General features: G+C 32.9%; 1 protein-coding gene across 42 annotated transcripts in view; it reads left to right on the top strand.

Annotated features, from left to right (window-relative positions):
- Positions 1 to 14165, top strand: part of chl1b (cell adhesion molecule L1-like b) — a 189876-nt gene that overhangs the window by 165507 nt on the left and 10204 nt on the right. For 15 of the 42 annotated variants that reach the window (XM_087257895.1, XM_087257884.1, XM_087257898.1 and 12 more), the window contains one exon: positions 5242 to 5418. In XM_087257895.1, the coding sequence (XP_087114021.1) occupies positions 5242 to 5418 (177 nt within the window). Of the gene's footprint in view, positions 1 to 5241; positions 5419 to 7333; positions 7364 to 7853; positions 7929 to 11478; positions 11587 to 13780; positions 13943 to 14165 lie in introns of all 42 variants that reach the window. The other 27 variants (XM_087257867.1, XM_087257881.1, XM_087257870.1 and 24 more) reach the window with 3 other exon arrangements.

Consider the following 14165-nt stretch of genomic DNA (forward strand, 5'->3'; position numbering starts at 1 on the left):
CATCACTCTTTAAATTCGTTCACTATGTATATGGATTATTTGCAGCACAACCTTATATATATATATTAAACAGATTTATTTCAGTTCTTTCAAATAGAAATTCCATAACTGGAAATGCATCCCATAATTTGAAACGCAGTAGTCATATGCAGAAAAAAAGGTGGATAGGAAATTATTTTATCATGGCACAGATAAAATCATATTGCTTTGTACCAGCATGTTCCCCATAATACAGATGAGGATTTTACATACAAAAACATCCAAAAGCTCTTTTAGGGTTCACTTCTCATTACATCAAGTCATGTCTACATCTCACCACTAGGAGATATTGTTGTGCCACCTACTTTATGTTCGGCAGCTGCATCTTATATTGAGCAGAGACTCCAGTATTATGAAAATAACTGCACAGGACCTCAATAAGACACAGTTGTATATTTGCTAAATGATTTATGGAAAACAATTACTTTGACTGGTTTAAGTTGCCTCAGTCAATTTGCGTATTTTTTATTATACCGGTCCTGTTATACCAAACTGAAAGCACACTAGTGAATTAAACCGCTATTTTTTTAGTGCATGCCATTAGGCTATGCTTTGGTTTTAATTGGGATTTACAGTGAGTAGGACCACTGATTACAGAAATGTAGTCGGTTAACAATGCACATCGTATTAATAGTTAAGTCACACACTTTAGGGGAATGGGAAACATTGTGAAGCGTTTTAGTAAATAGTGAGAGATATTTTTATTCAGGCTGTAGATTTTAATATTTAAGATAAACGTAGGTGTAATTGTAGAAGACCATGAAAATAGGAAACTTATGTGTATTGTTGTATTGTTTTATTGTTGTATTAAATAAACATAAATATGACCGAAATAAATAAATAAAAAAAAAAAATAAATAAATAAATAATAATGATAAGCTAATGAATAATTATATATATATATATATATATATATATATATATATATATATATATATATATATATATATATATATATAGTAATTCTTTTTTAAAGCTTTTTCTCCATATAAAATACCTTGAAGTCCCTGAAACAATATATATATATTAAATATATATTATACAATCATTTAATTATCACTTGAAATACAGAAAAAAAAATATATAATTATATTTTATTAATTGATTAATTAATAAATGTATTGTATAAATAAATAAATAAATAAATATTTTTACATATTTCTGAAAGTTTTTTTAGTATTTATTTATTTATTTATTATTTTTTTTTATTTATCTTTGTCTAAACCATGTATTCCTGAATGTCATTGTCAGTCAAACCTTTTATGACCTAATAAATGTTCAGTTGCTTTGCCTGTGAATTTAAGTTAATTAATCAAAGATTTTACAAATATTAGCACATTCAAAGGTCTGATAATTTAAAAATCAATTAAAATACAAGTAAGCAAATAAAATAATATTTATTTATTTATTTATTTATTTATTTATTTATTTATTTATTTATTTATTTAACAAACAAACAAACAAACAAATATATAAACAAGCAAATAAATAAATAAATAAATGTTTGTTAAATAAATAAATAAATAAATAAATAAATAAATAAATAAATAAATAAATAAATAAATAAATAAACCTATCAAAGTGCTCACTTGCTTCAGCTTAGGAAACAATGGTATAAATCAATATATAGCATAAAAAAATGGAATAAAATTTCTTGCACACACCCCATGCTGTTTGACATGCACCGTATCACAGTAAAACACCAGACTGAACACACAAACCACTCAACACGCAACCATATCCCAGCAGGAATGGTGACGGAGCTGATTATGATGCATACAGTCCACAAGGCCTCGTCAGCTAATTGTGTTTGATGCTGCGGCTGATCATTGAGGCCAAGTGTCAGGTTGCGTATTAAAAGAAGCGACATTTTCATCAGGAGAGCTTGCTAGAACCATTGTGCCTCCTTTGAAGTGTGCTCATTGAAGTCCCCTTGAAGAAAGTGGTGTGTAAAATGCTGGCGCGAGAGCACACAGCTGTACCCGTCGAATGGAAAATAGCAACTGGGATTAAAGAGCCGCTGCACAGATGGCCTGCAGCCAGATCCAACTACGCTGAAATTGCATACAGTTAACAATTTGCACATAGTTTATTTTTATTTGACAGACTTAGTGGAGAATTACTGGGAGGAAAGGGGAAACGGCACAGGTTGCAGACTTACTTTTTAAAGCCGTTTAAATGGCATGCACAAAACATGTGTTTTAATCAGTGACATGGATTTTTGTTATGTATTTCAATGCCATCTTTAAATGCAAACTTTCGTTCATGTCTACATGATTGTTTATAACATTTAAATTAAGCCTTGGTGTAATCTATGTGCATACAAATAGCAAATGGAGTTCTTACCAGGGTCATTAATGCAAGCACTTTTTTGTGATATTAAAATAAAATAAAATAAAATAAAATAAAATAAAATAAAATAAAATAAAATAAAATAAAATAAAATAAAATAAAATAAAATAAAATAAAATAAAATAAAATAAAAATTTGCGTGGGTTTACTCCGGGTGCTTCGAAGTCAAAAGACATGCGGGATAGGTGAATTGGCCGTAGTGGGTGTGTAAATAAGAGTGTATGAGTCTTTCCCAGTACTGTGTTAACCATATGCGTAAAATATATGCTGGATAAGTTGGCGTTCATTCTGCTATGGCGACCCCGGATGAATAAAGTGATTAAGCTGAAGATAATTTAATTTAATTTAATTTAATTTAATTTAATTTAATTTAATTTAATTTAATTTAATTTAATTTAATTTAATTTAAAAATACAAATAAAATACAAGTAAATAAAATTAAAAATTGTGTCACAATATTTAACAGATATTTCCAAATAAATTATCTTCATGTATTTCTTGCTAACTGTTTACAAATAATTGCTTAAATTATTGTTGACTGAACCAAAAATGGTTGTATGGCACTGAAAACTTATTTTAGGAGTAATGACTTCTAAAATATTTCTGATTTACTATCACAGGCATAAATAGTATTTTAAAAATATAATAAAATTAAAACAGTTTTTTTTACAGTTAATTGCAATTTCACAAATTATATTTCCATCGAAAAAATCCAGTGGTTTGGTTTATTTTTATTTAACATTTATTAACAAAATGTATGTATTATGAAATATATTGGCTACTTTATTTATTTATTTTATTTTCATATTAAATAACAATAAAAAATACTTGGACATTATTAAAAATGTCCAAACGGAAAAAAAAAAAATACTTGGATATATATTCATTTTCTTGTCGGCTTAGTCCCTCCATCAATCCAGGGTCGCCACAGCGGAATGAACCGCCAACTTATCCACCAAGTTTTTACGCAGTGGATGCGCTTCCCGTATATGGTAACACCCAATAACCACAATATGCCATCTGTGCGAAAACACATCTAAACAACATAAATTGCATGATAAGTCATAGTGTTGTGACAAGCTTATTGTCATCCACTACTGAAACTTGTGTATTGTGACATTCCTAGTGCAGACTGTCAGTCTGTGTTAGGAAGAAAAAAAAGTGTATATGACCTCTGGCTGACTAAACACGTCTGACATTTCAATGACACGGCCTTCCCTTTACCCGTCCAGCTGAGCGACCAACCATAACACATGATGAACACGTCACTTTCCTGCACATTGTTCTCTTCCTTTTACCATCTGTATATTTCAATTTAACAGAATTCTGCATACATACTGAGTATATATCAATCAGTAATAACAAGCAAAGCAATAGTGAATACGTTACAAAAAAAAAAAAAAAAAAAGCTCTTGTTTGGTACAACATTTCTGTCAGATCCAATATTGTCAGCACAGCATCATCTTTTAGTTTCAACTTTTCTGAAAATCCTGAATCGGTGGGCGGAGCTAAACAGGCAGTGATAAAGAAGGAGGCGTTGAGTTTGCAGAGTTTAGTCACACTATTATAAGATTCGCATTCCACAACATGTCATTTTGTCAGACTGGCTAATCTAAATATATCAAAAAGTTCATCACACACACACACAAAAAAAAGGTTATCAGGGAACAAAAAAAGTATTGTATTGTTTGGAAGATTTATTTCTAAGAATATAAATGCACCATGTCAAATGTATGCATCTTAAAATATGTCTGTTTTTCTATTCTAGACTAAATATTTATATTCTATTTTGAAAATATTTTTTATCAAATAAATTGTATTGGTTTGCAGAAATTACACATGACATAAAAACTTCAGTGTATATGTATGCATATTTAACTAATAATGAAAAAAGTATATCTGCAGCATCTTAGTTATAATTAACCTATAATTTATTTGTAATTGTTTGGTAAAACACACACACACACGCACGCACGCACGCACGCACGCACGCACACACACACACACACACACACACACACACACACATATATATATATATATATATATATATATATATATATATATATATATATATATATATATATATATATATGTGTGTGTATATTCTGTTTATTTTTTTCCAAATTTAAACGGAGATTTCAACACATTTCTAAACATAATAGTTTTAATAACTCATTTCTCAAAACTCATTTCTCATTTTTAACTAGATAAGACACCTCTATACAGTTTAAAGTGACATTTAAAGGCTTAACTACAGTAGATTAATTAGGTTAACTAGGCAGGTAAGGGTAATTAGGCAAGTTATTGTAAAACAATGGTTTGTTCTGTAGACTATTGAAAAAATATATAGCTTAAAGGGGCTAATAATATTGACCTTAAAATGTTTAAAAAAATAAATAAATAAAAAACTGCTTTTATTCTATCCAAAATAAATAAAAAAATAAAATAAAATAAAAAACTTTCTCCAGAAGAAAAGTGACCGCATAGAGAAACACTGCAGGGCTGTTGACGACTGTGGGTGTTTATATTGGTTTGACTGATAAATCTGAATTTGCAGCTAAATTGTTTGTGGTGCCAAACAGCATTTCCCGTTGTTTACATTCTTGTTTTACGTCCTCACTACAACATACCGTTAATGCTAGTAACTGTTCATGCATTTGATCAATTTTAACAAATAAAGATACTTACAGGCTCACAATCCACAGCTTTTTAACTTGACTAACGTTTTTTTCAGTGTGGAAATTCAGATTTTCAAAAAAAAAAAATGGTTAAAAGTTAGGTTTAGAACATTCATTTTGAAGACCATTCTCTGCATTGACATATCCTCTTTTTCCTTCTCCTGTTTAGTAAACAACACAGAGGAACTAGGCCCTCTGATGACACTCAACATCTCCGCCGACAGCAATAAGCAGCACCTCGAAGACCTGGAAGCCCTGAGCAAATACAAATTTTACCTTCGGTGTTGCACGCGGGTGGGCTGCGGTCCTGCGGTCAGCGAGGAGCGCACCACCGTCCCTGAAGCCAGTGAGTACAGATGGGCATCAGCTGCTTCGGGGTGGGTCTCTCTGGGGAATCTGCCTCTTTGGCATGGATGACCAAGCTGCTGTTGTTATGGGCATCGACCCGGCGAATGCAGGGGACATTATTTCGACCTCCCATCTCACCAAGCTTTTCATATGCCCATCTAAGCATTTCTTTATAGCTAAACAATATCATAACAGTGTGCGACCGGGCTGCATTCATCATTGTCTAGGAAGAGCAAGCGCTTATTGATTTGAGCGTAAAAGCTGGCTTGCGAAAAAGGAAGAAGAAATAATACGTTGCCTTTTGGGGATGGAAATGTCGTATTGTTATTATTTACAGACGTGGAAATAAGTTGGTAATCAGCATCATCCTCCAAAAAATATATATGTATTAAAAGTAAAACCACGCAAGCGTGAATTTACAGCACATTTGTCGTGATTAATGGTTCACGGAGCTGTGCTTATCATCGGCGGTTAGCAGATTGTTGATAAAGTGCTGTTTATTTCCGTTTCACTGAGGGTTCGTATAGGAAGTTGTATTTACGGAAGAAATATGATCGAGATGAAAATCCCAAGGCATGGTACCAATATTCGCAGAGTAATAGGAAACAGTCAAGAAAATAAATGAGTGCTCTGATGCGAGGCGAGATATCTTTATATGTCAATAGGAAACAATCGGCTGCTGTAGACTTAAACGTGAGCAGTATGTGTCAAAGAAAATGAGTTGATTTGAAGAACAGTTAGGGAAAAGAGGACATTGGATAAGGTTAATGTTTTCCTTTTAAAGTATTGTAGTTTTTACTTAAATTTTATGTCATGAACCCCAGTGAAACCAGGGGGTGACCGACTATATATATAAGCACTTTTTTTCTCTTTCTCTCTCTCCCTCTCTTACTAGCACTAAATTTTCTGAGCACAAACAAGTTACTTTAAATAAATAGCACTTCTTGTATGTATTGCCTTATCTTGTTAAATTGCTGAATACCTCCTCAATTGTAGTGTCGTGTTGGACAAAACGTCTGCTATACGACTAAATGTAAATGTAGTGGAAAATTATTAACAATAGTGAATCCATTGTATTCCTAAATGTACAGTACATTGGTATTAAAGTTGAAGTCAGAATAATTTTTTTCTTTTTAAATATTTTCCAAATGATGTTTAACAGAGCAAAGAGATTTTTTACAGTATGTCTGATAATAGTCTTATTGTTTTTATTTTGGCATGTAAAATGAGTCAATAAAAAAAACAAAAAACAAACAAAAAAACATTTTAGGTACAAAATTATTAGCCGCCTTTAGCATTTTTTTCATATCTACAGAACAAACCATTATTATACAACAACTTGCCTAATTACCCTAACCTGCCTAGTTAACCTAATTAACCTAGTTAAGCCTTTAAATGACACTTTAAACTGTATAGAAGTGTCTTGAAAAATATCTAGTCAAATCTTTTTTTATTGTCATCATGGCAAAGACAAAATCAATCAGTTATTAGATATGAGTTATTAAAACTGTGAGCTTTAGAAATGTGTTGAAAAAAATCTCTGTTAAACAGAAAATGGGGCTTCAACAGCACCTACCTATGATGTTAAATGCATAAATATATAATTTTCAAAATAATTTTTATATATATATTTTTAATCTAATACCATGCTGGCATCATAAAAAACTTGACTTTTCATCCCTTCTGTAATACCTACACATCTCTAGTGGGGCATTTAAAAATATTACATCATATTTTGAAATGAAATTTCCCAGGTTTCTTGCTATTGCATCCTCGCTTTAATGCTTGGGTAAAAGGTACTGCTGTCTTATAAACAAGCTGTCTTATGAACTAAAGTTGTCATGATTTCACTGTCTTCCCATCGTTCCTTGCAATATGTCTTTTTCAATGCTTTATTGCTTTTGTTTTGCCAGCTTCAACAGATGTGGCCTCTTTCAACATCAGTATGAAGTCTTGTTTTCTTTAGCATTAGAGCTAGCTAGCACTAGAATAGAGGATACAATTCTAGCCATATTATAGAGCTCTATCTTCAAAATGCATGTGTTCATAATGGGGTAATCATTTCATTTTCATATACTGTAGCCGCATAATGCTTTTCTTTGCCCTATATCCTTGCGTGAGCATAGCTGAGAGCATAGATTTAGCATATAGTTGCTAAATTAGATCAATCTCATTATTAAACTGTCATCTGCTTCATAGTCATAGCTGAAACTAATTGATTTATTCCATTTAATCTAGCTCAATCCCATCCCAATTCCTTCTTGCATAATCCTGCATTATGGTTGAGCTAACAAAGGCAGTTTTTATTTTTCACCTACATGTATAGCACCCTCTTATTTAGTAGAGCTAACTCTTGCTTAGCCTCATCACTTTCCTAGAAATAGTTCAGCTCCTTTAAAAAGAATAAATTACAAAAATGTATTTTTTTTCCAGGTAAATCCAGCTCACGATTTCCTCCAAGAAAAACCACTGTTTCCCCTGTGGCTAATGCTACTCTTTCTTCTATAGGTACTAAACCACATAACAAGAAGTCTGAATGAGCAAATGAGGAACAAAATGGGCTTTTTTATGCCTGTGCTCTAGTCAATTATGTTGTTAATGGAAACACATTTATTCCCATGTTGAATTTGCTTTGGTCAAGCAATGTGCTCTGCAGAACTGTTCAAAAGTTTGGGGTCAGTAAGACTTTTAAATGTTTTTATAATCTTATTTTATGTGTTCAAAAATAAAGTACATGTTGTAATATAGAAGTTTCTCTACATATGAAAGTGCAATTGATTCTTGTGTCAACAAAGCTTAGTGTCACTATTACAAAATTCTTCAGAAGTCTTTCTAATGTGATAATTTGGTGGTCGAATAAAACAATATTCTTACTTTTTTCAGTTCATATGTATATGAATTCACAAGGAAGGCATTCATATGAAGTATTATTTGCAGAGTAGGCTATCTAATACACATAACCTATATGTACAGTTAAAGTCAGAATTATTCGCCGCCCTTTTTTTTTTTTTTTATATAATTTTTTCCCAAATGATGTTTAACACATTTTTTTCTTCTGTAAAAATAATTTTTTGTTTTATTTCAGATAGAATAAAAGCAGTTTTATTTTTTATGAGCCATTTTAACATCAAAATTATTAGCCCCCTAATTATAAGCTATTTTTTTTGATAGTCTACAGAACAAACCATTGTTATACAGCAACTTGCCTAATTACCCTAACCTGCCTAGTTAACCTAATTAACCTAGTTAAGGTGTCTTAAAGAGGTGTCTTGAAAAATATCTCGTCAAATATTATTTACTGTCATCATGGCAAAGATAAAATAAAATAAATCAGTTACTAGAGATGAGTTATTAAAACTATTATGTTTAGAAAGGTGTTGAAAAAAATGCTGCATTTGTGCACATGCAAATGACAGCTCTGCGTAAACAGGTGTGCAGATGAAAAAATCTACATTTCTTTACAGACAGTTTGGGCTACTTATCAGAATTATAGGAATTGTCAGCCTGACAAATTTTAATTGAAAGAAAAGGTCTGAGTATATACATATACATACATATATATATATATATATATATATATATATATATATATATATATATATATATATATTTTTTTTTTTTTGTCTTTTGCCTTACCCAGAATATAAAATTGCATATAAACACATTTAGATCATTTACTTTAACCATTACTATTGGAATGTGAGGAGACTTTCAACCAGCTTAACAAAAATGTTACTGAATCAGTCACCTGCTGCTCCTTTAAATAAACTCAATTTATTACACTTCAAGGTTACTTTTTTGTAAAGGTATTACAATAAGGACATTTTATAAAACAATTTTACTGACCCCAAACAGTAATGTGTATGTGGTCAAGTGTCAAAATCTGATTTGTCGTGCCTTATTGAAGCACAGAGGAACAGTTCTAAACGGCTGCTAAGTGAATAACGGGAAGCCGTTTAAATTCAACACCTTCATTCCTCCGCTTTTGAGAGCAGTCTTGCAGGACACACGTAGCGTGAGCTTTTCTCCCTCCCGCTGTGGAGGCAGATGCAGACTGACAAACCTCCAGCCAGCCTGCTCAATATTTATAGCGTCATTTCTGTGTCAAGCAAAGGTGTCACACCGCACCGATGATTAACGCAATTTCTAGAATAACAGGGTGGATGGAAAGGCATCCCGATTAGAGGATGTCATTCAAGCATGCAGCGCTGGGCAGGACAGACTCGGTCCTTGGGTGCAGATGGATTCCTGAAAAGAGCCTGAGAATAAATGTGTTCCATTTGCATGTTTTTGCCCAAAGGGAGAGGAGTTGTGTGATTGAGATGTGTGGTAATGAGTTTTGACAGCAGACAACAGTCTGCCTAATTGCTACACCTGAAGGTGATGAAAACACAAGTTATCTGTGATTGATACAGCTCCGGTGGCATGCCGTGTAGGTAGCAATTGTCCAAGTCGAATACTTTTGGCTTCCTGAATAGAAAGGCGCGTTGGTTGTGTTCAGCTCTTTCAGAACTCGGCGACTGCGTAATTATTACTCTGCGACACCGTCTAAAATTATCTCTTATTATTTCTTCTTTCGCCCAGTGTAACGAGCACATCATTATTTCAGGTCGTTAATTAGTCATTTAATTACAGAAGACTCGCAGCTATGTTTCTGATGGAAATTAAATCGCTCTCCATTCCAGCATCTGAAGATCCGCCATTTGTTTGTGACATCCCATCACGTTAATTTCTGAACGCTGTGTCCTATCCAGCCGCGACTCTCAGGTTTCTGATGACAAGTAATTAGTCTGACCACACTCAAAGCGAAATTGGTGTACGTCGTAACAAAATTCAAGCCAGTCAAAACACATTTAATGTGTAAAGCTGGCAAAATTACAGTAATTACAAGCTCCTTAGTAGTAAAAAAAAATGTCCTTGTCTCTGTTAAACCGGTAATTACTTGTTTGAATTTGTGTAAAAGCTCTAGGTTTTCTTCTTCACTGATGTACATCTGATATATATGTGCATAAATTTTTTTAAACAAATCAAATGTATATATTATATTATATAATATTATATTTAAATATTTTATTATAATATATTTTTGTAACACAACCACATGAGCTTCACACACAGAATGAGTTATGAAAAAGTTATATTTTTTTTAATATCTATTTGCAAAGCATGTGGTTTTTCTATAATGATATTTGAGTGACTGTGTCACAATCATCAGCAATCTCCTTGTAGATTTGTGGTAATCGCAGATCGATACTACAAACTACAAATCCGCCATTCGGGGAATTTGGGAGGTTCTGGCATCCTCCATTAAGGGGATTCTGGAGGATATAGCACCCCTATTCTAAGGAGGAACTTTGGGAGGAACTGGCAAACCTGACCAATTGGTGGATTTGGGAGGATCTGGCGCCCCTGGTTATTTGGTGGATTCGGGAGCATCTGGGGTCTCGGAGATCTGGCAGTGATGGAGTCACTGCCAGAGCTGCCAGATCCTCTGTAACTACCAGGGCTGCCAGATCCTCCTGAATGGCCAGGGACGCCACATCCTCCTAAACCCTCATATGGCTAGGGGTGCCAGATCCTCCCAAATCCTCCAAATATTCAGGGCCACCAGATCCTCTTGAATTCCCCGAATGGCAGATTTGTAGTTCTATGTTGATTTTCGTGTTTACCAGCGATCTACAAGGATTAGATTGATTGATTGATTGGTTGATTGGTCGATTGGTTGATTGATTGATTGATTGATTGATTAACATAATGTTGCAATATTCCATCATGTGGAGCAGGCATTTGCACCAATCAGATGTCACCATGAGCATGAAAAGAACAATTTTGCACCTATAGTTAGAATAGTGTCTCCCATTTCATTTTGCGCACATTTCATCTCCATCACAAATGAGAAAATATGTAACTACGCCACATTTCATTGAAGTACTCTCTTGGAACCTCCATATGTTACAGTTAATAGAAAGAAGACACTCTTTCCCTTTCAAGTCTAACAAGCAACCCTTTCTCATGTCATTTACAGTACTAACCCTCTGTCATTTCTCTCTTCTCTCAGCGGTGTTGAATATTAGCACCTCAGTTAGTCACAACTATGCAAATATCAGCTGGATTCCAGGCACAGAACAGACGGAGTCAGAGTTATATGTTGCCTTTATGAACAACCGTAAGCTCTTCTTACTGTTCTCCATGCTTGTTCTTGTAAATAAAGCCTTGAGGTGCAGTATTATATCGAAATTCTCTGTAGTATTTGTTTAGTGTTTAAAGTGAATTTAACATAAGACAGTTAACAATTATTGATTTGATTAGTGTTTTCTTTACATTTATTAATAGATATTTTGATTTAAAATAAAATATGCTAAGTTGTTTCAGCTCAAACTTGGGTAAACTACAAACAATTTTACCCACATTTGAGTTGAAACTACCCAGCATTTTTTTAAGTTACGAATATTAAGACTATAAATATTAAATATTAAAATTTGTATTATACATAATAATTTAGTATTCGTAGGGCTGGGTATTAATTTAGATATATTTTGATTCTGTTCGAGTCAGTTTCATGAGCTTTTACTTTAAATAAATTAGATCCTTGATTTGGTTGTCAATTCTTGATTAGATTCAGTGAATATAGATTTAATGCAAATCCTACTGGTATTTCTAAATATGAACTGTAAACTTTTTACAAATAGTAAAATATTAAAAAATAAATTAAGATAGACAAACCTACATTTGTTGGTATTTTTCCAACTACCTATTTATAATGCATAGAATGAATAGTCAGATTATGTAATGTAGCACATTTAAATATATATACATATAATATACTGGTGCCCCACCAGTGACAATATACAGTGTGTATATTGTGTTTATACAACAGTTCGACAGCATAATCGTGTATATACAAAAAGAAATCAAACACTGAGAGTCTCAAAAATCCTTTTGTTAGAGAAACTACTTTCTTCCATCATTCATTCACATCTGCAGTTGACCGTCAGAACAGCAGGAATCAATGCTTTTTGACACGTCACTTTAGAGCTAATGTTTAAAGGATTCTCTAGCGTAATGTCTAAAGTAATGGCAAAAACAGGTCATTTTGCTCACGCTTTAAGATTATAATGATGAACGGCATGAAATGTCATCAGTTTAGAGATATTTTCTAAAGACTAGCTCAACTTTTCAAGCACAGACGGAAGCGTCAGCCAATCAGATCGCTGTATGCAAATACACCAGCTCAGACAGTGGCCTATTGCTGCCTGAATTTCATTGGCTGACGCTTCTATGATGATCACTTCAACCCCAACTTCAGACACGCCTTCAGTCAAGCGGCTGAAACAGGCTGATGGCCGCCGATCTCTGAAGTTATAAATATTTCAAGTAGGGACTATCCATTTAAATAAACTGCATAATTGTAATCTAAACAACTACATTCTCATCTAAAAACCCTCAAAAGTACATTATGTTTTCCAACAGCTGCAACATTTGTCAAACTGTAGTGAGTTTATTGATCTGCTGTCACTCTATGTGGGTGGAGTAATACTGAAGGGTAAGGAGGCTGTACGAGTGCTGTTATTATAGAATATTGCACAGCTATCAGCCAATCAGATTCGAGAACCAGACACATATATTGCCCAGCCCTAATTAATAAGCTGTCAAGGGGTTTATTAAAATGTATAAAACATTTTTATTGTTATTTTACTCTAACAAATTAGTAACTCTCAGTTAAATTTAGATAAACAGTATGGTACTTCTCTGTATGGGTCAAAGACATTTTTATGTTAAATTAATTTTATAAAAGTGTTTTTATATACACAGAAAGCTTGTTAAATGCTAAATGTTAACTTTAATGTTTCATATAACTATACATGCATTCATGTAAAAAAAAAATTACTGTATTTGCGATTTACTGTATTTTAAATTGTATTTCTGTCACACCAAAACCAAGTACCAAAAAAAAAAAAAACAAGTGGTTTGATGGCTAATGGCCAAGTATGAAGAATTGAAAAGAAAAAAAAAAAATTACTCTATATATATTTATATTTATTGATATTTGAATACATTTTAGTGTATAAACTATCATTAGACTGAATGACATTTCATTTTTTGTCTTCGGGATATCAGATATCAATTAAAGAGGTCACATTTAAATGTAAGATAATCAATTATCTAAAGCTTGTTAAACAATTATTTAATCTATGTTTTGACATTTGGTACAGTACATGCATGTATGAATTATATGAATTACACATACAGTATGTAAAATCTCTTTTGTAAACTAAAACAAAATGTCTTTGACCCATATTTATTGTAGAGATTTTGTAGTCTACTAACACCCCTTCACCCACTATGTACATCCTGTGTAGGTGAAGGTAACTGGAAGATATCCGACATGCTAAACTCTTCTAAGACTTTCCACATCATTGAAGGGCTCGAACCTGGAACCGAATACACAGTGCGTCTTATGACAAAAAGCTGGGTTGATAATTCTAGTATTTTCGAAGACGTTATCAGGACCAGGGCCGAAGGTGAGGAGAACATATAGTCTCCGAGATGACAGACATACAAACTGAAATCTTCTTCTTGTCTCTTCTTTCTCATCAAGAGTGCAAACAGCATCCTGTGATCAAATTATCATGCGTGGTGTGCTTCGTGTCCATCCCAGAGCATGTGTTCGGTGGACTTTATAAAAGAATTATGCTTTATCAGCCTCTGCTGTCGATTAATTAGACATGCAGTCTGGCATTTTAA

This window comes from Danio rerio, chromosome 6 (assembly GCF_052040795.2).
Source record: "Danio rerio strain M-AB ecotype USA chromosome 6, GRCz13ab, whole genome shotgun sequence".
NCBI classification, from domain to species: Eukaryota; Metazoa; Chordata; class Actinopteri; order Cypriniformes; family Danionidae; genus Danio; species Danio rerio.